Source organism: Vulpes vulpes, chromosome 2, assembly GCF_048418805.1.
Source record: "Vulpes vulpes isolate BD-2025 chromosome 2, VulVul3, whole genome shotgun sequence".
Taxonomy (NCBI): Eukaryota; Metazoa; Chordata; class Mammalia; order Carnivora; family Canidae; genus Vulpes; species Vulpes vulpes.
The window spans coordinates 65,098,641-65,124,808 of NC_132781.1; the positions used below are offsets into that span (position 1 = coordinate 65,098,641).

The 26,168-nt window shown below is 35.0% G+C and overlaps 1 protein-coding gene across 3 annotated transcripts; it reads left to right on the forward strand.

Moving 5' to 3' along the window:
• Positions 1–824: 824 nt before the first annotated feature.
• On the forward strand, positions 825–23,471 carry SULT1B1 (sulfotransferase family 1B member 1). Of its 3 annotated transcripts, XM_072748837.1 has the most exons (9): positions 825–1,079; positions 1,288–1,341; positions 5,018–5,212; positions 5,497–5,625; positions 7,693–7,790; positions 9,632–9,758; positions 10,792–10,886; positions 14,870–15,050; positions 19,027–23,471. In XM_072748837.1, the coding sequence occupies exons 3-9, from the start codon at positions 5,065–5,067 to the stop codon at positions 19,137–19,139; spliced, it is 891 nt and encodes a 296-aa protein (XP_072604938.1). In that variant the 5' UTR covers positions 825–1,079; positions 1,288–1,341; positions 5,018–5,064; the 3' UTR covers positions 19,140–23,471. The 3 variants fall into 3 exon arrangements, with proteins under 3 accessions (XP_072604938.1, XP_025859255.1, XP_072604937.1); XM_026003470.2 differs by lacking the exon at positions 1,288–1,341; XM_072748836.1 differs by lacking the exons at positions 825–1,079; positions 1,288–1,341 and adding an exon at positions 1,361–1,379.
• Positions 23,472–26,168: the final 2,697 nt, after the last annotated feature.

Genomic DNA, 26,168 nt, shown 5'->3' on the forward strand with positions numbered 1-26,168 from the left:
GTTCTCTCACACACTCCTACCCTTCATACAAACCAAGAATGAAATAACTCCAGCTCTCCAAGAAAACCAGGAATCTGTTGGGAACATATTTTAAAGACCCAAATGCATTTTTAAAATGAACTTAAAGATCTGTAAGTAAAGTGGAGGATCTTAAAAAATTTGGATTAATTGAAATTCAATTCAAAAATTGAATTTCCCAGATCTGCAGAGGTATAATCTCCAGGGGAAGGGCTTTGTGGTTATAGCCATATCTGACTTGTTAAGAGCCCTTAGCTAAAGGATTGAACAGCAACTGACCATAAAAGAATCTCACAGGGTGGCTGAGATAACAGGGGTAGAGAACAGGAGCATATTTCTGGGGCAAAGTTTCTTCTCCTCCATACACAAGCTTCTTGTTTAATCCTTCTTTGTGTGTATATGTGACTCAGCATGCAAAAAAAAAAAAAATGGTGAGAGGTTATAGAAATGATTAGAGTGACAGAAACAATGGATCTCCCCTGTTTCTGCTTGCTAAAATTATTTAGTATTATCTTTAGTAAATGTTTGTATATATTTGCCTTTTCTAAGACATTAGAACTTAGGTTTCTTCCAGATGAACACACACACACAATGACTTTTCATCACGAACACAATAGTTAAAAGACATTCTTATAAACTGCAGAGGAGCAACAGGCTTCCATACACTGATGCTTCAGATTCTTCCCCTGTGCATTTCTCTCAGACCCTTTGAAGCCTTCTAGAACCTTCAAATCCAGGCCATCTGACTTACTACTGGCCACCACCCTGATCCATTTCCTTCTCAGTGCTTCCTGGCTCTGCCAGCTGTTGAAACAGCAGTGCCTGCCTGTGTGTGTACCTGTGTATAGTTCACACTTTTTGTGTCTTAACTGCCTGTCAAGTCACTGAGTGCTGCATCCAGATCAAATCCTGAACTTACTCTTTTTCCTGGAGATAGAATTGAGCCTCCTCAGATTCCCCTGGCCCCGTCCTCCCGGGACTACCATCAGCTCCCAGGGTTCTTGTCAACGCCAGCACCATTGACTGAACGTGAAAACTGAAAAAGGAAATTACATTGTGAGGTAAAATTTGCTTTTTAAAATCTCTTTTCTGGAAGTTTTAGTCTGGCATCTGCAGAGCATTGGGCTTCTCCCATGATTTCCATTTTGAACACATGTTTGCAATTTAAATGTTTTTGCCTAATTCCAATTTTCCCAAAGGAAACTCGGTATTGTTGTTTATGCTATGCACAATCTCTCAGGCTTCCCATGATCACTTTTATCTTTCTAGGTTCAATTGGACTTCTCTGAAGTATGCCAGGATTGGGGGTCTTCTTATGAAACTGTAAGCTTCATAAGGGAATAAAGCTGGACTTTATTAAGGTGAAACAAATGGAAGAAATACTTTTTTCATTAAAAGAACCACTAGGTTTTAATGTCAGATATTTCGGTTAGTTTTTCCTATGAAGGATGTTGTTTTTCTTTTTTTACCTTATTTACCATTGATCTTTTTAAAAGCCAATTCTGGACATTTTAATGTTCAGCTAGGAAGACCTGTGGTATCATGTAGACTATCATATATAACCACATTATATTGTTACTTTTTGGTAGAATTTGAGATTTTTTTAAAGATTTTATTTATTGAGACCGAGAGAGCACAAGCAGGGAGGAGTGGGAGAAGCAGGCTCTCAGTGAGCAGGGAGTCCTATGTGGGGCTGGATCTCAGGACCCTGGCATTACCCTAAAAGACTTTTTAAAGAGAGTTTATTTAGTTATTTGAGAGAGAGAGAGAAACAGAGAGATTGGGCAGAGAGGGAGAGTGGGAAAGAGAAGTTAACACCGCTGAGCAGAAAGCCCAACATAGGACTTCATCCCAGGACTCTAAAATCATGACTTGAGCCAAAGGCAGACATTTAACCAGTTGAGGCACCCAGGTGCCTCAGGATTTAAAAGATTTTTATAAACTAATTTTTATAATTTTAAATATCACTCATAAACCATCTTCCAGAGTATCTGGCTCAGTGACATTAGTTATGTTATGTCTTATAGCCTTACCCGCGGGCATCCATCTGCCCATGTAATTCTGAACTCATCATCATCCATGGGTCAAAATGAGAAGTGCAAGTCAGGATTACTACTCCTAGATTCCTGAATTGGTTACACCCTTTCCCAGATGTGACTAGGATGTATTGAGAATCAGCTGCCTTATTTTCATCTTGTTACTCACATCCATGCTTCTCTGACAACATTTTTGCAGCATGAAAAGTTTGAGGTTTTTGTCAGAGGAAGTTTGCTTTGTCCAAGTAAAACTTCTTTACGAATTGCGGATGTCCTCATTTGGATAAGAGAAAATCACAGAGACTTTGACTCAGTTTCAGGCCCACCCATGCAAGATTCATGGTATGAGCAAATAAATAAGTGTGTAGAGCTGGGAAAACTCGTCTATTTCTAGTTACCACTCACTTGTTGTGTATCTCTGGGCAAATTCTGAACTTGTTCCTTAACTTCATCCACAAAATGAAAGTAAGACTTATCATCAGCGTGGGTAGTCCAGTCAATACAATTTATTTTCTAGAAGACGTAAATTCATTTTGATAAATCACTTATACACACCCTATATTGTTAGAGAGCAGATGAAAGTAGTCTAATGTCATGCTTCCCACATTTTCTTGTGTATACCAATTACTCGGGGACTTCGTTGAAATATAAATTCTGATTCTGGATTGGGGCCTGAGATGCTGCATTTCTAACAAGCTCTCAGGTGTTGTCAGTATTACATGATGTTTGTACATGAACTGTATTTGAATAGCAGTTGTGAATTAATCATATAAATATAAAACTGTAGTACAAATAAATCCAAATTAATAAAGAAATAAAAAAGGATGAGTGAAGACATGAATGGACCCAAGAATGATGTTATAAATGTATAAAATAATGTTAACCACCTACTAGGTGGGGAGCAGATTTATTCATAGGATTTGTAGCAGACAGTATAGGAGATGGGGTGAGTTCAAGGTGGTGTGGCCATACACGAGTAGATAGTATAAGAAGGGGAACTGTGTCCTCAATATTTATTTGCTTTTCCCTATTAATCTGTATGTATGATAAGAATTGGTCAGTGCACCACAAAATTTTATGTTCTGGAGCCAGAGAAGAAAAAGAGAGCCTCACTTATTTTCCTCAATTAATTTAGAACATATAAGCATTCAAATGTTATTTGGGCTCAATATTTACCTTTGTATAATCTGGGAAGAAACAATTAGGTAAGAAATTAGTAGACCAAAATGTTTCAAAGAAAACTCTTTCATTTATTGTATGTAATTCAGGTCTAATATCCACATATACCATGTTGACTTCCATTGTCACTCTGTCCTATGTATATATCCAAACTGGGAAGTAACACTATCCTCAAGGTCTTAGAAGATTCTGGGACACTTGGGTGGCTCAGTGGTTAAGCATCTGCCTTTGACTCAGGGTGTGATGTCAGGAGTCCTGGGATCAAGTCTCGAATTGGGTTCCCCGCAGTGAGTCTGCTTCTCCCTGTGTCTCTCAGGAATAAATTTTAAAAATATATTTTTAAAAATTAAAAAAAGTGTATCTTAGAAGATTCTAAGTGGGACATGCAGATTCAGTCATTCATTCATTCAGTTCATTCAGCATCTACTTCATTCCCAGAGCAGAGCTTACTGACTCAATTTCACTTCTTTCCACTTCCTGCTCCTTACAAAATATTTATGGGATAAATTATTTATAGATATACATTTAAGAATGTCTGGTTAGCAATGTTTGAAGTCTAGTGACAGATTTTACGAGCAGCTATAAGAGTTCATCTAAGATACTATATAATTCAGATTGTTGTTAATTCAAACTCTATTTGTATGTAGTATATATTGTGTGTTATTGTTAATTGACAGATTCTCAAAACTAAATGGACCAATAGGTTATAAAGGATCCTATAACTTCTACATTTTACATTTCCTTCTATTTCTGAGATGTTTACATTCTGTGTTGGGAAGGGTGAGACGGTTGTGAAATGAGGAACAGTAGTAAAAGCAAAGTTAGAGTTTCGCATCAGTGGAGATGAAGTGGAAAAATAAACAATGAATAGCTCTCCATGATCGTCAATTTTATGTCAATTTGATTGGGCCACAGGGAGCCCAGATATTTGGTCAGATATTATCCTACATCTGTGAGGGTATTTTTGGATGAAATTAACATTTAAATTGGTAGACTGTATACTTCAGATTGCCCTTTCTAATGTGAATGGACCTTATCTGATCTGTTAAAGTCTGAACAGAACAAAAAACTGACCTTCCTGGGAATGAGGAAGAATTCATCCTGCCTGACTTTGAATTCAGACATCAGTTTTTTTCTGCCTTCACACACAAACTGAAGCACTGGTTATTCTTGGGTCTCAAACTTGCTGGCCTTCAAATTAGAACTAAACCATTGAGTTTCCAGTTTGCTCTCTACCGATCCAGGGGCTTTTCAGCCTTCATAAAAATTGCATGAACCAATTCTTCATAATAAATTCTCTCTCTCCAAATATGTATATATAATATATATAAGAGAACAGAGAATAATGATATAGTCTCCTCCCAGGACTCAAAATTTTTGGAAGACTTAGCAAAGCAAGAAGATTCTAATTCAGAGGTAGTATTATTAGTATAATTATGATGAGAAGAGTTACTAATCAAAAAGTTTGCAAAGCAATTTTTATTACAATACATATGTACATTATATAAAATATAAAATATATATAATATATGTGTACGTGTGTGTTCTAAGAGGTGCAGTTTCATTTCTTTAAAAAGCTTCCAGTAGAGACCTTTGTACTGCTTGTCACTGAGCCAGTTGCTGCTCTTGCAATCTGCAGCTTTATACTCACAAAACTGCCCTTTGTATTTAGATCTCTGCATGCTGAGTTAAAGGCCAATTTCACTTTGTATGGAGTAGCAGTGTTTTAATAGCATTAGTTACTAAGCTGCTGATTTTTACCTTCTTTATTTTCCCATGATTAGATTGTCAGAAAATATTCTGTTAAGTATTTGTACAATTTGGTACAAAAATGATTTCGCCAAAAGATTTTCTGAGAAAAAATCTGAAGATGATTCACGGCTATCCCATAATCTATACTTTTGCAAACAACTGGGAAAAGATTGAACAATTCCACAGCAGACCAGATGATATCATAATAGCCACTTACCCCAAATCAGGTGAGTTTTGTGGTCTGACAGATGCAGATCTATCTGGCTTCAGTATTAGTTTCCTGAAAAATCAACTTCTCTGTAAAATCAGTAGCATACTAAATAAAATTAATATTCCTATCAGCAAGTCTAGTCATGTATTTTGAATATATTTAAAATGAGCATTTGGGGCACAGAAAGGATAATTGCAGAATTAAGTTTCTAATAGAATGCATTCAGATGGCAGACTACCTGTAGATACTTTTCCCCCCAGATTCAAGTGATGGTTACAAAAACGTTGTCTTTCACCACAGGTACCACCTGGGTTAGTGAAATTGTAGACATGGTTCTGAATAATGGAGATGTTGAAAAATGTAAGCGGGATTTTATAACAGCTAAAGTTCCAATGTTGGAAATGGCTGTCCCTGGACTAAGAACTTCAGGTAATTTTAAACCACCTGGGAATTACAATTTTATAATATTATTTATACAGCATATGAATTATTGTATTTGTGATTTTCATTCAAAGAAAATAGAGTCAATTTGGTAATAAAATAGAAGTTTGGAAGCAGTACAGTCACCAAAACATATTGATAAACTGTAGTTTAATTTATGCATATCCAGGTATGATGACCTAAGATGAAAGTTTTGTTGTAGAAAATAACTAAAAATTTGGATGATAATTTTTAAAGTGTTCTTATCTATCAAATTCTACAGAACAAAAGTCAATAAAAGATAAAGATATCAGGAAAACTTCATTTAAAAAAATGTAAAAGTTCATGTCATGGGCATTGAGACATAGTGAGTTGTGGAAGACAATGATTTCTCATTTCCACATGCTGGGTAAAGTGGCTGTACCTACCAGGTCAGAAGTAGCATAATAAAATACTTGGTGGAATTTTATAATTAATGTATAATTAATGTTTCCAGATAAAATTTTTCAGAAAAAATTCAAGATACCAAATTAAATTTGAAATTCAGATAAGTAGCTATCTCATTTAGCAAAAGTATATCCTAAACATTGCATGGATGATACTTACACTAAAAGGTATCTGTTGTTTATCTGAAATTCAAATTTAACTAGGATTTTTTATCTTTATTTCCTAAACCAGGCAACCCTATCCACATTATAATTAAGAAATTCTTCCTAATACAACTGCATGCTACACATCGTTCTCTACAGAACATTGATTGGTAAAGAAATGAGCTACACCCCAGCTCTTGTGAAATCTCCATTCTAGTGTGTGTTTGGGGTGCAGGTGGGGATGGAGAAGAAGCATGGGAGCTGACAAAAAACAAAAAGTAAATAGACTATAAAATAAAAATGAGCATTATATAGAACATTGTCAAAAGATGTTTTAGTAGAGACTGAGTGGCTTTTTGGCATATGTAATAACTTTTTGTGAATAAGTGCAGTATAAGATTGTTTTGAGTGAGTCAGATGCAGTTTTAAGCAGGTGTGCCTTTGTATGCAAAAGGTGGAAAGGTAAAGTAGGATTAACAGGTAATCTAGATGTTAGACTAGATGTAAGTAATATTGCAAAAAAATGCATAGGACACTAAGAGTTATTGGATATGAAACCTGGAGATTTTAGGTGTTGGTGACTCTATAGCATATAACATCAATAAGAGATATATCTAAGATATAATAAAGGCTACTGAATGCATTAGAAGAATAGTAAATTAAAATGGTTGGTCCCGCTCATCTAATCTATGTCAGGAATTCTGAGTGTGCCTTTATCCCAGAAGTGCCTTCAGACTAACCAAGTCACTTATATATTTGTGAGATTTGGGCCTCTGGAATCATCCTAGCTCTGAATAGACAAAATAAATGGATATTCTCTGTCTCGGGGAAGTTCACATATCCCTTATCCAAAGACTTGATTTGAAACAAAGTTCTCCCATATATCAGTTGTTTGCCTTTGGTGAGTTCACTTAACACCTAAAAATTATACAACATTTTTATTTTGCATGTGTGTACACATGGCGCATAAAGGAAATAATGAAAAAATGCAGGTGCAGCAGCTGATGCTCTACAGGTGCAACACCATTTATACCATAACACCAGATACAAACAATAGCTGATATGAGAAAGAGTAGTTATCCATATCTCTTTCATTTGAGATACAGAAACTATTTTCATGATTATTTGTAATAATTCAAGGTATGATAAAACTCCAAATTGCTAAAGCTGATACTATTACTCTTACTCCTCATTCTAGAGGTGGAGAAAGTGAGATACAGAGACTAGCAATCTTTCAAATGTCTCACAATGAGTAAGTAAGTGACAGATTTAGGATTTGAACCCAAGGAGGCTAACCTCACAACTATGCCCCTAACTATTATGCAATATTGCATCCTCAAATCCAGATAAACACTGTGTGATTGCTTCAAAATTTAGCAGCATTATATACTGCTCAAAAATATTTTAAAAGGTTAGAGAAAATCAGGAAATTGCTGGCTCCTTGAGAACTCTAATGTATCTATATACCAAACTAAAATTTTCCCAGGAATAGAACAGTTAGAGAAGAATCCATCACCACGGCTTGTGAAGACACATCTACCAATTGCTCTTCTTCCTAAGTCTTTCTGGGAGAACAACTGCAAGGTACACTCTACACTAGAAGTCATTTTTTTTTTACTGTGACCCTCTCTATCCCTTTACTCATGCACATAGTAAGTGATTGTTCACATTTTTGTTTGTTGAGAACTACATAAGAAAGTGTTTGAATTAAAAATATATATTTCAGGCAACTTACGTAATCAAGTTTGCCAAAGGTATATAGCAACAGGATCCCCATCTTAGCACTGTATTGCTACTGTTTTTCCCCAAATACCCCTAGATATTCTGGCCTTCTCTGAAAACTCAATATAAAGATGTCAGTTCTTATTTGTTTGATAAAATTCTCCAGTGAAACATTTGTGCCTCATTATTTGCTTCTGGGGAACTTTTAAATGTGAAATTGAATTTCTTCAGTAATTGTGGGGCTATTCTGATTATCTATTTCTACTTTTGCTGTTTTTGATGTATGAGGAATTCTAAGCTGTTGAATTTTGTAATGAAAAGTGTTTCATAATTTTCTCCCTTTTTCTAAATATTTTATTTATTTATTTGAGTGAGAGAGAACAAGGTGGGGAGGAGCAAAGGGAAAGGGATAAGCAGACTCTCCACTGAGCTGGGAGCCTAATGCAGGTCTCCATCCCAGGACTTTGGGATCATGACTTGAGACCAAGGCAGATGCTTTACCAACTCAACCACACAGGCAGGCACCCCCATATATCTATTTTTATTCTTTCTTTGAACAGAATATTTTTACAACAATTTTACTTTTAGAACAGTTTTAGATTCACAGCAAAATCGAGTGGAAGGCAAAGAGATTTCCCATATATCCCCTGCCCCTACGCATGCATAGCTACCTATCAACATCCCCCACCAGAGTGGTATACATTTGTTAAAACTGATGAACCTACACATCATTATCACGTAAAGTTCATAGTTTACATTAGGGTTCACTCTTGGTCTTGTACATTCAGTGGGGTTTGGACAAATGTATAATGAAAACGTAGACCATTATAGTATCATACTGTGTAATTTTGCTGTCCTAAAAATCTTCAGTACTCCACCTATTCATCCCCCTCTCCTCCCAACCTGACAACCACCGATCTTTTTAATTGCCTTCATGGTCTTGCCTTTTCCAGAATGTCACATAGTTAGAATCATACAGTATGTAGTTTTTCCAAATTGCATTCTTTCACTTAGTAATATGCATTTAAGTTTCCTCCATGTCATTTCATGGCTTAATAGCTCATTTCATTTTAGTACATAATATTCTACTGTCTGAATATCCTAGGTTATTCATTCATATACTGAAGGACATCTTGGTTCCCCTCACATTTTGGCGATTATGAATAAAACTGCTATATATATATCCACCTGCAGGTTTTTGTGTGGAGCTTATTTTTCAACTTTGGATAAATTCCAAGCAGTGTGACTGCTGGATTGTAGGTAAAACTATGCTTAGCTTTGTAAGAAACTGCCACAATGTCTTCCAAGGTACCATTTTTGCAATCCCACCAGCAATGAATGAGAGAGCTCCTGTTGCTCAACATCCTCACCAGGATTTGGTGCCAGTTATCTGGATATTGGTCATTCTAATAAGTATGGAGTAGTGTCTCACTGTTGCTTTAATTTTCACTTCTCTGATGATATATGATGTGGAACATCTTTTCATACTCATTGTAATTTTAGTGGCTATCAGATTTGATGTGAAACCTATTTTTTCTTGATATTAGTTATTTGTGTCTTCTCTTTTTTCTTTGTCTTGCTAGATGATTATCAAGTTTGTTCATTTTTTTTTCAAGACAGCTTTCTGTTTCATTAATTCTAATTTTTCCTATTTTTAACGTTGTGGATTTCAAATCCACTTGGTTTTCTTTTTTTCTCTGTAGATGATTTATTTGGCTCGAAATGCCAAGGATGTTGCAGTCTCATATTATCATTTTGACTTAATGAATAATTTGGAACCTGCCCCTGGTCCCTGGGAGGAGTATTTGGAGAGATTCATGACTGGAAATGGTAGGTAGGCCCGGGCTTGAAATTAATAATATTTTCTTTTTAATAATACTAATAACTATTATGGGTGTGACTTTTCCTACCAAAACACTTTTCTGGATGCCTGGATGGCTCAGCAGTTGAGCATCTGCATTCAGCTCAGAGCATGATCCCAGATCCAGGGATCCAGTCCCTTGTCGGGTCCCCTGCAGGGAGCCTGCTTCTCCCTCTGTCTAGGTCTCTGCCTCTCTCTTTGTGTCTCTCATGAATTACTAAATAAAATATTTAAAAATATATATTTAGGGATCCCTGGTGGCTTAGTGGTTTAGCGCCACCTTCAGCTCAGGGTGTAATCCTGGAGACCTGGGATCGAGTCCCAGGTCGGGCTCCCTGCGTGGAGCCTGCTTCTTCCTCTGCCTGTGTCTCTGCCTCTCTCTCTCATGAATAAATAAATAAAATCTATCAAAAAAATAATAAAAAATTAAAAATATATATTTTAAAAACCCAAAGCACATTTCTAAGCCAGTAAAAGCACATTTAAGTAACATTTAAAGAATTAGATCAACTATCTAATATTTTACTATGACATTAATACATAAATTTGGTATTTAACATGGACTTGATGAAAATATTCTCAAATGTCTTTTTCAGTTACTAGAAATCCATTCTCATTTCCTGCTTACAATGCAAATTGTTTAAGTTGTCCAAATCTTTGGTTAGATCTGTTATACATATATTTATAATATTTAGATGAATAGTTAATACGAGTACTTAGTAGAATTGTTTCCTCCCATGTGAGGTGAAGTAAAATTCATATGGAGGCCAATGTATTTTCAATTGAAATGCTTCCTTTGTACTTTATTATTTTTTGTACTTTATATTTTTTAATCTAACTACATCCATAAATGGTTGATTATATACATTTTAATTGGCCTTATATATTCAGTTTCCTTGATTATTAATTCTACAAAATATTTGTACAATTTGGCTTACTATTTAGAAATAAATATTCAATTTGATGAATGCTTACAGTAATAGACTATTTCTCTGGTTTTAGTGGCCTATGGTTCCTGGTTTAATCATGTTAAGAGCTGGTGGAAGAAAAAGGAAGAACACCCAATACTTTTCTTGTACTATGAAGATATGAAAGAGGTAAAATGGTAGAAATCATTTTGAGTAATTGCCCCAATACATTCTGGGGTAAAGTGTTAATAAATATTTCCATTTAATGTGTGGAGTTAAAAAAAAATGTTGTGATTATTTTGCCTCTTCTCCATGCCTGCTTATCCAAATCTTGCGAAGATCGTTAGTGATTTCTAATGGTGAAATCCATGACATTTTTATCTTCTTATACTTTTTAACCATTGTGTTTATGAGCACCTTCTGTTGTTGAAATTCTTTCCTACACTTAATAGGTTATTATGCTCTCTTGGCTTTCCTGTAGATTTCCATCTGTTACTTAGTTAGCTTTTTTTGTAAGCTATTTGCTACATTTTGGAGATCATACACATGCCTACAGTTACCAAAACTCTTTATGTGCTAATGACCCCCCAAAATTCCATTTTATTTATTTATTTTTTTTTAAAGATTTTATTTATTTATTCATGATAGACACAGAGAGAGAGAGAGAGGCAGAGACACAGGCAGAGGGAGAAGCAGGCTCCATGCAGGGAGCCCGACGTGGGACTGCATCCGTGGTCTCCAGGATCGTACCCTGGGCCAAAGGCAGGTGCTAAACTGCTGCACCACCAGGGATCCCTAAAATTCCATTTTAATTTCTACCCTAATTCAGACCCAGGCTTTTATTTAAATGATCCTTAAATTTAACACATTCAAAACTAAACTCATCTTGCTTCTCTGTCTCTAACATGTAATCCTTTTCTTCTTTTATTCTCTCTTTGGTTAATGATGTTATTTGTCCATTAATTTTCTTTTTTTTCCTCTAAATTGTTATATAAATTCTGGTTAGTTGACATGCAGTATAATATTGGTTTTAGGTGTAGAATAAAGTAATTCATCACTTACATACATATTCATTAATTTTCAAAATCTGAAAATACATTGTCTTCATTGACTCTATATAGTGGATATAGCTCCACTATCTTATGGACATCTCATTGGTTCACATGCCCTACTTATTATAATTTTCAAATGTGTTCCTCTCTTTTATTCTCCTACTAGTTTGGGGATTCATCAGCATTCATCTGTTTCCTACATGACCTAGTAGCAGTTCAAATACTTCTGCAAAGTTCCAGGCCTATTCTGAGGCCATTTTACTTAAATTTGGCAAACACACACACACACACACACTCCTGAGAAATATCATTCTTGTAACTACATTCACAGTACAGAATATAGCACCTTACACATGCATCATAGAATCACTTGTATGAATAATTAATTGCTTGAATGAATAAATAAATGAATGAGCAGTAACAACAAACATTTTAGAGACATCAATCTTACTTTGCATAACAAAAATCATGTCATGTCGCAGGTAAAATTTCCATTGATCCAAGTATTTCTGAGAAACCCCCAGGACATTCTCACATTTTAACAAAAAGAGTCTGTGAATTTTTCTGCCCTGACCAGGATCCCATCTTCCATCACACTTGTTTATAGCCCATAGAGAATCTATGGCCTAAACTTTACTACTGCCCATTTATACAGGGCTTGAGGCAATTAATTTCCAATTTGCTGGCAATATGCAGCTGTGAAACAGAAGTGGTTTTATGAAAACACTTTTTATAATTGGTGATATCCCTTGAGTATTTGATTAGCAGAGTTAAGTCATGAATTCTTCATAAGGAGAAAACTGTCCTGTACTATCTTTCTTTACTTCCTAGACACAACTGTAGCCCTTAATAACTTTATGAAAAGAGCAATTTTATCTTCTAGGTATAGTCCCTTTCTTCCATAGGATGGGGAAATACACTTTCTGGGCCTACTTGGTATTTGCATTCTGTGTCTGACATCATGCTATCCCCTACATGACACTCATGTCAACCATTCCTCTCCTTATTCAGCTAAAATGCATTATTCAAATCCACTCATTCATACTGATTTACAGTCTGGCCCAATCAGCTTTATAATCAGCATATCTAGATATGTTGAAACCCACTCAAACCTGTTAAGTTCATCATACTTAATAGATGGTCTTTTTCTCCTGTCATACCGTTTTAGGCAATGTTATATAAAGAAGTTTAACAATAATAGAAGAAGATTATAATTACATATCAATAATAAAATTCAAGGAGAACCCTAATAATTTACATTGGTTTATGAGCATCTGCATAATTTCTCAATCAATGCAATGAAAAAGAAATACAGCAGAAAGAGATTCAGTAGTCACCAGCACTCTACTTTCATTTCTACAGCTCTACAAACTAACACGCATTGATACTTTGGCAGTGGCCATATTATTCTCCATACACTTTGAATCCCTAATTGAAATTGTTCTCTTTTTGCCTATCTGTGGTTTTCCTAATACCAGTATTAACTTTTCTTTGGCCTTTTTCCCACTATCATCCTTTCTGACCTTTTACTTATTCCAAGCACTGACATCCCTTAATTAGTCGGCTCATTCTGCTCTTATCAAGGTCTGAGACATAATATTTTGCCAGAACTTTCCTTGTAGGGAACTCCCTACCAAAACACACACATGTGTATACATGAGCACACACATAGTTAATGACATATTATTAAATGCTGTTTCTTCCCTGAATAAGAGATAAAGCCCAAATCCTTCATAGGACATCCACGGATTTTTTTCATTTTTCCCCAACTTATCTTTCCAGTTTTATAGCCTCTCTTACTTGTATGAACAACTCAAATCTAACTTCAACCACTTTGTGTTTTTTTCCTCCCTTCAACATATTATGAGACCCTATACCTCCAAGAATTTTGGCTATTTCTGTACTAAAAATTCACTCTCCAACAACTCAGCAGACTACATATCGTGGTAAATTCTGACTCACCTTTTTCAATTCAGCTTAGATATCACCTTATCAATATATTTCTAGACATATCCATATAGAGTTTAGTTTAACCTCCTAAAATTTACAAACATTAAGTTTATGTCATTTGAATCCGGAAAATTGGGGCACTTGAGTGGCTCAGTGGTTAAGCATCTGCCTTTGGTTCAGGTTGTGATCCTGAGGTCCTGGGATCAAGTCCCACATTGGGCTCCCTGCAGAGAGCCTGCTTCTCCCTCTGCCTATGTCTCTGCCTCTCTCTGTGTGTCTCTTATTATAAGTAAATAAAATCTTAAAAAAAAAATCTGGAAAATTATTTATTTCTCAGATTTTGTTCTTTTTATCCTCAACAGTTAATGAATTACTTAGGCCTTTATATCTTTGCATCTTTGTTGGAGTTTTTTTTTTTTAATATTTTATTTATTTATTTCAGAAAGAGAGAAAGAGAAAGAGCATGAGCAGGAAGAGGGGCAGAGGCAAAGGGAGATAGGGTCTCAAAGAGTCTCAAGCAGAGTTTACACTGAGTATGGAGCCTGACACAAAGCTTGATCTCACAATCCTGAGATTATGATCTGAGCTGAAATCAAGAGTTGGATGCTCAACTGATTATACCACCCAGGTGCCCCTGCAGTTTATTTTTACTAATTTATGTCCAAGCAAGGTCTAAGGTATAAGTCCTCTAAGGCAAACATACTTGAAGTAATTCACGAATTTATTATTTTTGTTTCCAAATATTGTTATTAAAAACAAGAAAGAAATTTTGATTCAGAACAAATAAATAAAGACAGGAAGAATAAAAACATGCTGGGACCCTAAATGTTCACTATTCAAATCTGATTACAACTTGAGCTGTTATTTTTCTCCAAATATTGTTAATATTTAGCCCAAGCTTTGTTCTTATTCTACTTTTGATATAAGCTAAAAATATGAAACTTGGAATAAACAAAATATTTCATCTATTTTTGCCAAACATAAATTATGGATGTTTTCAGTTTTATGATTAATTTTTTAAAAACTATTGATGACCCAACAAAATATGGATTGTATATTCAGAACCAACATTTAAGAAAACAGATTATAAATATTATAGTTTTCACAGTATGTTAATGATATGTTAATGATTTATCGTTTTCTTGGGTATGTCTCTTTATCCACTGATAGAATCCAAAGCGGGAAGTCCAGAAGATTGCTAGATTTCTAGAGAAGAATTTGAATGATGAAGTCTTGGATAAGATAATTCATCACACCTCATTTGAAATGATGAAGGACAATCCTCTGGTGAATTATACACATCTACCAAGTACAGTGATGGATCATAGCAAATCATCTTTTATGCGTAAAGGTAAGTACTTTGCCTAGTTTAATTTCCCTTTTCACTTTCTTCTGAATTACTCTAAAATGAGGATTAGTTTTGTGACCTCTAACAATTACTTAGCCAGTTTGGGTACCAATTTCTTCATCTCTAATATAAGGACACTAAAAATGCCTACCACAAAAAGTTGCTGAACTAGATTAGAAATGACTAAGGAAATAGTGCATTATGAACTTGTTATCTGAATACCTTGAATATTTGATGCATGTTTATTTTTCTATTTACTGTGCTACTAAATGAGAGTAGTTTTGTCAATTCTGATGTGAGTCATTCCAAAATTGTTATTCCTAAATCTTAAATCTTTGCCTAAATAGGCATAGGCTTCCCTCTTCTCCTCAGTGATAAATTAATGTCACTCAATACAGGAATATTTCCTTTAAAGACTTCATATCACTTAGAGAACAGTGGTCACTTTGTTAAGGATTCACCAGGAGAAATCACTTTTTTTACCCTATTTTGCTCCCTAAAAATGCTGTCTGAATTATAGGAAACATGGAATCTAAATTTAACTTAAAAAGATGTTAATAGAGGAATATGGCATTTGATATTGATTCCACTGATGCAAATCCTGCATATTGTGGCTTATTGTGTATGGTTTGTGTCAACAATGTTTTATTAATGATAAAAATAATACATTTAACAAATTATTAACTTAAAAACAAATTTGGGAAGTTATCCATCTAATAATGTCACCCTCTGTTTTCAATATTCTTTATTAAAGTAGAGACAAAAGGGATAGAATTTCAATTGGTGTGCTACAAAGTAAACATAACCCTAAAAATGTACTGTACATATGAACATATGGCTGAAAACCCTTGATTTTCAAAAAGAGTTATATGGTTAAATTTTTTCTAAAATATTTTTCTACATTACTTCTCAAAATAGCAAACTGCCCTAGTGCTTTCAAATTGTTCTTTATTTTCAAAAACATTGCACTTAACTTTTCACAACTAACCTTCAGTATAAGAAAGTAAAGTTTTCATTGTAAATGGTGTCTAAAACAAGACTGATGCTCACATGCACATATTTTGCTGGTGGAAAAAAATCAGGAAAAAAAACACCTTTCTTTATTAAATAAGGCAAATTCTCATTTTGTCAGATTATCTGAATGTAACTTTCAGAAGGGTTTCATTCCCAGTCATGTGAAAATTGATACCACTGCATGATATTTCATCAGGGCATAGAGTTAGATGAAACAACTTCAGTATCTGGATTCTATGGTTTCTTAAACTTCAAGCAGAAAAGAGTCCATTTGAGTCTCATAAGAGAGACGGTCTCTACATCCCCTCCAGAAGTAGAAAAAAACATACCTTTTGTGGTCAGATTGATCTCCAGTTTGTCCAGGCTGTGCCACTCCCTGAATCTATGACTTTAAATATGTTTATTCAATCTGTCAAAGGTCTGCTTACATCACCGAAAATATGGAGAAAGTAACAAGATCTCTGGCATAAGTTTTGGGGGAGGATTATGGTAAATGACATGTAAGCATTTCAAATATTTTTCCCACCATAAATAATACATTAAAAAGTAGCAAGTCTTATTAGTCTAAATAGTTCGAGATTTGTTTACCCGTTTATTCATTCATGCACTCAATAAACATTTAAAGAATGGCATTTATTCATTCATTTATGTATAGGAAACACTTCATAAACACCTGCATGCAGCACATATTTCCTAGAACATGCAAGGATGAATGACACATACATTTGCTTTAAGAAGCTCGTAATGTAATGAGAGAGGCATGCATGTAAATGGATGCTAATCAGGGTTCAAAGTGATGTATGAACAAAGGGCTGGGTACACTCAGTCTGGAAGGATGCCATGTTGGCTAAATCAATGTCATAATTTAGTCACACAATAGTAAAAGTAGTAGGGAGAGGATAGATGATGTCCAATGTTTATACTTATGTTCCACATTGCAACAAAACAGAAAAATCTAGGCTTTAGCCAGCATTTACTTAATCAAAAAAAAAAATTATACTTCCCTTACTCTTGTGAAGCAAATGTGTTTGTGTATATTATATAATTAATAGAAAACCATTGGAAAAGAAAAAAGAAAACCATTGGAAAACTTCATATATGACTCTTGATTGTTTAATTTGTGCTTTTTGTATTTAATGACATCTTTACAGATGGACTATTTCAAATATACACTACTGTCACATTTCAAAGAGCTCTTACCATCTGGTAAACACAGAAAAAAATATAATAACCAGGAATCAACATTGTTTATGGGGCTGTTTTTCAATAAAAGATTTGAAATCTTCATCAAGCCGTCATGGGTTAATGAAACTTGCAATTCAACAGGACATATTTTATATTTCATAAAATAACAAAGCAAATGTTTATCTCCAGGCACACTTGCAGTGCATTAAGAATTTTTCAAATATTTATAAGCATCCAAGTATAAGAAATTAAAAGCAAATCTGTTCCCAACAGTTTTGCTTTTGTAGAGACGGTTCAGCATTGTTATATGTTTAACTTTAAATGCTATTCATCTCATCTAAAATGCAAATACAGTATAAGTCTAGTGAACTGAAATAAAATGGTATCCTTCAAGTATCATACCATCTTTACTAATAAGTTCATGGGAAATGATACATCAATTTCCTAGTCATGTATTAATTGTGCTGATGACCAGTCCATTGTATGGTTTTTAAAACTAATTCGTGAAATAAAATCTGTCCTGATCACTGATGGAGTGTCCAACAGTAATCTTATGACCCATGGCAAACAGGAACACTAAAAGAATCGCTTTCAGGAAACTATTGTATGGTCCATAAGTTTAGATAGGAAAATGTATCTCAGAATGTATCTTTAAAAGTCTGTCAAAACCATGAGAAGGATGCCTGGGTGACTCAGTGGTTGAGCGCCTCCCTTTGGCCCAGGGCATGATCTTGGAGTCCGGGGATGGAGTCCCACATGGGACTCCTTGCAGGGAGACTGCTTCTTCCTCTATGTCTCTGCCTCTCTCTCTCTCTGTGTCTCTCATGAATAAATATATAAATTTTTTTTAAAAAATTAAAATAAAATAAAAAATAAAAAAAACATAATGAGATATCACCTCCAACCTGTCAGAATGGCTAGTATCAAAAAGACAAAAATAGCAAGTGTTGGTGAGGATGTGGAGAAAAGGAAACGCTTGTGCACTGTTTGTCCGATGTAAATTGGTGCAGTCACTGTGGAGAACAACATGGAAGTTTCTCAAAAAATTAAAAATAGAACTAATCTATAATCCAGCAGTCCACTATGATAACAAAAGTGAAAACACTAATTCAAAAAGATATATGCACCTCTGTGTTCGGTGCAGCATTATTTATAATAGGCAAAATATGGAAGCAACCCAAGTGATCATTAATAGATGAATGGATAAAAAAGATGTGGTATATACACACAAGGGCATACTACTTGCCATAAAAAATAAATAAATAAAACAAAATCTTGCCTTTTGCAACAACATGGATGGACCTAGAAGGTATTATGCTAAGTGAAAGACAAATACCATGCAATTTCATTTATATGTGGGATCTAATAAACAAATAAATAAAATGGAAACAGACTCCTAAATACAAAGAACACACTGATGGTAGCCAGAGGGGAGGGGGGTGGGGAATAAGCAAAATAAGTGAAGGGAATTAAGAGGAACAAACTTCTAGTTAGAAAATAAATAAGTCATGAGGATGCAGAGTACAACATAAGGGATATAGTCAATAATACTGTAATATTACAATATTGTATATCAATTTTACTTCAAAAAACAGGTTCTATTTAGCTCTAAGCCACCTTCCTAGATGACAGGAATGACCAATAAAGGGGAAATGGCATTTTATAGTATTCAAATACAAGGGAAGTCCTTCTTTAACTCTTTGAAACTTTTCTTTTGGTATACTAGGCTTCCTTCATAATGGAAATATGTTATTCCATGTATTTTCTTATTTATTTTTAGGGATTGCAGGTGACTGGAAGAATTACTTCACAGTGGCCCAAAATGAGAAATTTGATGTCATTTACAAGAAGGAAATGTCTGGAACCACCCTTCAGTTTCGCACAGAGATTTAAAGATCCTAGTGACCAGTCTGAAGAAGGAAGAACAGAGCTGTAATTTGTTAAAAAGGAGGCCATTAGGCAGTCAAATGGATTTATAGAGAAGGAGAAAATGTGCTTTTAAAATGAATTTGTGTGTGTGTGTCATTAATCAGGTCTCAATTTTGCTCCTGACTCTGAGCTTCCAAATTCCGTAGGGGTAGGGCCAATTGTTATGTTTTTGTAGGATATTCTTACCTTTTCCTAGACTAGTACAGATAGCAGAGTAAGCACTTATCTTACTCAACCTCTATGTGTTATGACTTAGAATGAAGTTCCCCTTCTATTAACATGGTCCAAGAAGTGTTGTTTGCACACTGACACTACATTTCCTAGCTCTGCCCCAATTCCCTTTGCTGAAAACTTGACCCAGGACACTCTGATCCCTGCTGTCTTCTGGGTCTCAAGCTGTTCCCTGAGTCAGAGTTCATCTTCTCGCAGTGCCACTATTTGGATAACGCAGCTCATGTCCAGATGATGGGGCTCAGATTTTGGAAATGTTGTTCCTATATCTAATTTCTAAGCATCAAATTTTTAATTGCTGAGTGTCTAATTTCTGGGTCTCCACAGATGAAAGGTTCTTCTACATTGGTCTCCTGAAGGTTCTTCCATGGGAACTGCAGCTGTGTCTGCTCTGAGAGCCTGGACTGAGGTTGCAACTTGCTTCCTATGGAGAATCCTCCCTGATCTCAACAGCCTCTTCAAAGATTCTGAGAACCACCGATTCCTGTGGTCTGTTCCCAGTTGGGGAACTTCAGATACTTCATTTTGTGAATTTCTTTTGGTGCAATTTCCCAAACTGGCACCTAAGGGAGACTTTCTGGGCTGAATCTCCACTATGCCCTCTAGACCCCATATCCCTTCTGTGTATTGTCCATATATGTGCCTATTAGCTTGGGCTCTTTGATGAATGCTTCCTTGGAACATTTGCTTCTCAGCCAGCTTTGTCTTAGAAGTAGTTATCTATCTCCCCATGTGCAGCAAGACCTTTTTGCCTGCAGATCCTATCAGCACGTGCCAAGTTGTATGCTGTGCTCAAGCTCCCAAACTCAAGCTTGGTTCCAGTGCCCTGGGCCTTATTCTGAAGAAGAGTTCTGACATGTGATAGACCCCCTAAATAGCTATAATAATTCGGGTGACAGTATTTTTCCTTCACAGGTGAATCTCCAACTGGAATAGCACCTCAAGCATGTAACTTTTCTCTTCCCTAGCCCCAGCAGAGGACTGGCCTAATACAACAGCAAACTCCTGGGAGTGAGATAGATATAGAGATAGACATAGATATAAATAGATATAGATATAATGATTTTTAGAGAGAGTTGTTTTGATAGGTTTATTATAATATGTGTTATAAATTATTTCAGAGCATGAAACTTTTTTTGGTATGTTCCTTAGAAATATGTTTAGAAGTAGTTAATCTTGAATACCTACAGGTATTGAGAACTACTTCCGACTTTCTAGAATACTCTAGACAACAAGGAAGTGAAGCCAATCAAGAATCTATTTGATATATTATCTTGATTAATAAGTTAATGTGATACATACTTCTGACTATAGGGTTTATTTTTGAAAAAAAAAGTGTCTCTCTGAACTAGTCTTTAATCTGGGTCATAGCTTGACTTCACTAATTGCCTTCACTAGCAGGATAGGATAATTTCTATTTTCTCTAGTTTTCCATAGTGAAAATAAGTTTCTGTAACTGAACTTTTTTTTTTCTAAGATTTCATTTATTTGTTCATGAGAGTCACACAAGGACAGGCAGAGACTTAGTTAGAGGGAGAAGTAGGCTCCCCGCAGGGAGTCTGATGCGGGACTCAATCCCAGGACCCCTGGTTATGACCTGAACCAAAGGAAGACAACCACTGAGACACCCAGGTGCCCCTTTAACTGGACTTCATTCAGAAAATTTGAGTAAGCTCAACTATGCCCCAGGTATTTTTCAGGCACTGGAAATAGAGTGGAGAAAAAAAGAGAATTTATATTTTCCTTTACTTTCTTATGGATTGTTGTTTCTAATCCAAATGTCAACATCCTGTTATCTCTCTCTCTCTCTCACTAACTCATGCTTTGCACTATATGGTAGCACTCCTACTAGAATTCCAGTTTCAGAAGGACCTGATAGCCTTTAAAATCATTAAAACAACTGCTGCCAAATTAATGTTCCTAAAATAATGCTTTTATCATTATTTTTCTTATTCAACAATTACCCATATAATGTTCAAACAAAAAAATGTAGAATAATCACATTCTATTTTTCTCCTACCAAAACAATACTATAAGAATCTTGATAGCAAATACCTGGAAATGATGAGATTGCTCCATATTCATGGCCCTTCACTAATTCAAAGACTGTTTCCCCAAGAAGCCAATATGTGTCTTGAAAAATCATTGCACATCATGGCATTCGAAGCAAATACTAGCACTTGGTCAGAGTCCATGCCTATCATAAACCTGCCATTATGGATAAAAGGAAAAGAGCAACAAAAACTCCCAACGGAAAAACATTTTAATCATGGCCCTTCCTTTAGCGAAATACTTGAACTTTAGAAAACCAAGCAAATAGGGGATGCCTGGGTGGCTCAGTGGGTTAAGCATCTGCCTTCCAGTCAGGTCATGATCTCTGGGTCCTGGGAATGGAGCCTGTGTGAGGCTTCCTGCTCAGTGGGGAATCTGCTCCCTCTCCCTCTGCCTCTGCTGTTCCCCCTGCTTGTTCTCTCTCTCTCTCAAATAAATAAATAAAATCTTAAAAAAAAGAAGAAGAAGAGAACCAAGCAAATAAGATTTTAGTTTCTTGTCTGTAAAATAATGTAATTGGTTTATGTTCCAAAACGCTATCGCTATCCTTGCCTCCTGCTTTCCTAATCAAACTGTCTTCATCAGTGCCTGAATGTTCATTGTGTTTCCTGTGCTGTTGCTTGTGCTCACAGCAGGTCTTTTTTTCCTTCCAACCTCATTCCCACAAATACCCAGAATGCTTTATTCCCACTTCCCTAGATTAAAAGCTCAATTCAAATTTCACTTCAATGCAATGAAGAGTTCTCTTACCATCCTCTCACAAAGAACCTTCTCCTTCCATCTAGGTCTTCTTGTATTTGTCCCCTGGATAGTTTACCTGACAGTCGCTAACTAAGGTGTAATTATCTTAAAGCACCCCTATTTCTTTGGAGCTACCTACCAATCAACAAATTAAGCTATGTTCATTGAAGATAAGGATTGACTTTTACCTTTTAGTACTTCCACAATGCTTGGTGCAAGCTTTGTAGATACTTGGCTCCATGTTCTGAATGATGACATTTAGAGTCACTTGAACTCAACTAAGAAAGTTCATTTGCAAACCTCTCTTTTGCAAATTCACAATCTATTTCAATACACAATACATAACACCTCCTACTGACCCCTCAGCTCAGAGGGTGGATGCCTTCTCAGGGAACTTGTGTGCCCCATCTCACCCCTGGACTGTTCACAGACTCCCTTGCAAAATGTTGGAGGCCACGTTCAGAATTTTCGCCCTGAGGAAAGGTGGCAAAAGCTCCACAAAGTCCCCTCATCAGTACTGACACTTGCATCTGAGGTTCTGGCAAAGGGTGGGGTTTCTCAAAATCATTAACCTGATTTGCAGAGGGCTGCTACACAGTGACACACATAATAGTGATCAGATGAATTTTGGCCACGTAATTCATTGTTGGCTGCAGTGAGAAGCACTGTGCCTTCAGGCCTCACTTACTCTGAAGGGGGACAATCAGCATAAAAATGTAACCGGGTCATGCAGAGTTTGTCCTGCTTCCATAACCAATACAGCCAAACATTTTCTCTGGAAACTCTAGGGAGGACACTATTTCTAGCTTGGGCTGTGGGATATCTTACAAGTCACTTTTGTTTCAAAGCCATTTGAATCAATAGAATTTTATTTCAAACTGTTCTTCTGGATTAAAAAGTGACCATTTATAGTATGTGGCACTTTAAAAAAAAAAAAGAGGCTTTAAGTGTAGAACTGAGATATCCCTGAGGAAGAAGAAATTCAGAAATTCCATTTAAAGAATGCAGTATCAGCTCTGTCTTAGAGTTTACAGTCTGAAGGTCTGCCTTACAGATTTCAGACTTGCTTAACTAGGCCCTACAATCATAAAGCCAACTCTTTGCAATAAATCTCTTGATATGTACATAAATATGCATGTGCATGTATGTATATACACATATATGTGTGTAGCACACATATGTACATGTATGTATGTATGTAGTGTGTGTGTTTACATATATATATCCCCATTGGTTCTGATTTATATGACAAAAATAAAATATCAAAACTCATTAAAAGAATCAGATATGTGAACAATCTATTGAAGACAACACTATTAGGTCTTCCTTGTTATTTCTTGAAAGCAAAGAACTGAAGTCCACCTGATGTTGAAAGAATTTTCTTCCCAGTAATCACAATAATACTTTGTCTCAATTTCTAAGAAGGATAAAAGATCTCTATGTTGAAAGTTATAGTACATTGATTAAAAAAATCAAGACACAAATAAATGGAAAGGTTTATCATGTTCCTGGATTTGAAGAATTAATACTGTTAAAATGTCATTACTACCAAAAGCTATCTATAGATTTAAAATCCCTATTAAGATTCCAATGGTAAATTTTACAGAAGTAGAAAAAAACACAAGATTTATACGGAATGACAAAAGATCCCAAACAGCCAAAGCAACCCTGACAAAGAACAAAGCAGGAGATATCACTCTTCTTGATTTCACTCTATGCTATAAAGCTAAAGTTATCAAAACAGTATGATACTGGCATACAAACAAACAAATAGACCAATGGAACAGAATTGAAGTCCAAAACTAAAACCGAGCATATGTCTCAACTAATATTTGACAAAGGAGCCAAGTATATTCAATGGAGAAAAGACAGTCTTTTCAATAAGTGGTGCTGGGATAATTAGTCACATGTAAGAGAATGAAACTAGACCCATATTTTATACCACTAACAAAATTATCTCGAAATGAATTAAATATTAAATGTAATATCTAAAATCATGAAACGCTTAGGAGAAAACATAGAAACAAAGCTCCTTGACATGGGTCTTGGTAATGATCTTTTGGTGATGACACTTAAAGCATAAGCAACAAAATAAAAATAAATAAGTAGAAATACACCAAACTAAAAAGCTTTTGCACAACAAAATAAATCACCAATAAAGTGAACAACCTACAGAATGTGAAAAAAATATGTACAAATCATATATCTGATAAAAGATTAATATCCTAAACTTATAAAGAAATTTAAAAAATCATAACACTCAACAGCAGAACAACAACAAACAAATAATCCAAATAACAAATAGGGAAAGAACCTGAATAGACATTTCTCCAAAGAAGATATACAAAAGGCCAATAGGTACATGAAAATATACTCCACATCACTAGTCATTAAGGAAGTAGAAATTAAAACAAGAATGATATATCACTTCATGTCTGTTAGCACGGCCATCATCAAAAGGATAAGAGATAACAAATGCTGGTATAGATATGGAGAAAGGGAACCTTTGTGCACTGTTGGTGGGATTGTAAATTTGTACAGCCACTATGGAAAATCTTCAAAAAATTAAAAGTAGAACTACTATATGATCCAGCAATTCCACTTCTAGGAATATATCCCAAGATAACAAAAACACTAACTTGATATCTGTACCCCATATTCTAAGTAGCATTATTTACAATAGCTAAAGGGTCCATTGATAAATGAATGGATAAAGAAGTTATAGTACATGTATATAAAACAAACATTTTTTTACAATATTTGTAATGGGCATGACATAGAAAGCACAAGCAAGCATTATTTACGATAGACAAGACGTGGAAAAAACCTAGTTGCCCATCAACAGATGATTGTATAAAGAAAATGTAATTATATACATATATAAAAATATATATATAATAGAATACTATATATATATATATTAGATATAATACTATATATATACTATACTATATTATATATAATACTATATATAATATAATACTATATATATATGTAAAATAGAATACTATTCAGCCATAAAGTATAAGGATATCTTATCTTTTCTAATAACATGGATGGAACTTGAGGGCATTATGCTAAGTGAAATAAGTCAGACAGAGAAAGACAAATACTGTATGATCTCACTTATATGAGGGATCTAAGGAAAAAACAAACAAACCATAGCAAAAGTGATGAGATTTGTGGTTACCAGAGGCAGAGAGTGGTGAGAGGGAATTATAGGAAAGTACTTAAAGGTACAAACTTCTAGTTACAAGATAACTAAGTACTAGAGATGTACTGTGCAATATGATGACTGTAGCTAACACTGCTGTATGGCAAATAGGAAAGTTGTTAAGAAAGTATATCCTAAGAAGTCTCATCAAAGGCAAATCTTTTCCCTTTCTTCTCTTTCCTTTTTTCCCCTAATGTATCTATATGAGAATACAGATCTTAGCTGGACCCACTGTTCAGTTTTACATTTTATGTAATCAAACCAACATGCTATATGCTTTAAACTTACACAGGGATTTATGTCAATTATTGCTTAATAAAACTGGAAGAAGATAAAATGAGAAAACTGAAACTTTAAATTAGGATTCAATCTGAGTTTGTTTTACTCCAAAATGTCATTCTTAACAATTCTGACAATATAGAGAATTATATATAAATTATCTCCTTCAGATATTAGATATTAATTAACTATCAAAATACTATCATAAACATATTCAAGTAAAGATGCCCCAGTGGGCAGTGTAAACGTTCCAAGCTCTATCCATTTTCAGAGACCTAATGTTGCACAGACATTGCCTGTAAGCCTGTGAAAGGTTAGATCTGTGAATACCTTTCTCTTATAAGCTATGGTATAATTGATATTTTTTAATCATTTTTTAAAAAATAGCATAGTTCAAGTTCATCTAAATTAATGTACCTTTTGATTGTTGATTTAAAAACTCACTAATTGAAAGGAATGTTTCTGGTACAATGCAT

Bases quoted from the DNA above. Each gene is read 5' to 3' on its own strand.
- SULT1B1 (XM_072748837.1), top strand. From the start codon at position 5,065: ATGATTTCGCCAAAAGATTTTCTGAGAAAAAATCTGAAGATGATTCAC. The intron at 5,213-5,496 runs GTGAGTTTTGTG...CTTTCACCACAG, and splicing joins AGCCACTTACCCCAAATCAG to GTACCACCTGGGTTAGTGAA. The intron at 15,051-19,026 runs GTAAGTACTTTG...ATTTATTTTTAG, and splicing joins ATCATCTTTTATGCGTAAAG to GGATTGCAGGTGACTGGAAG.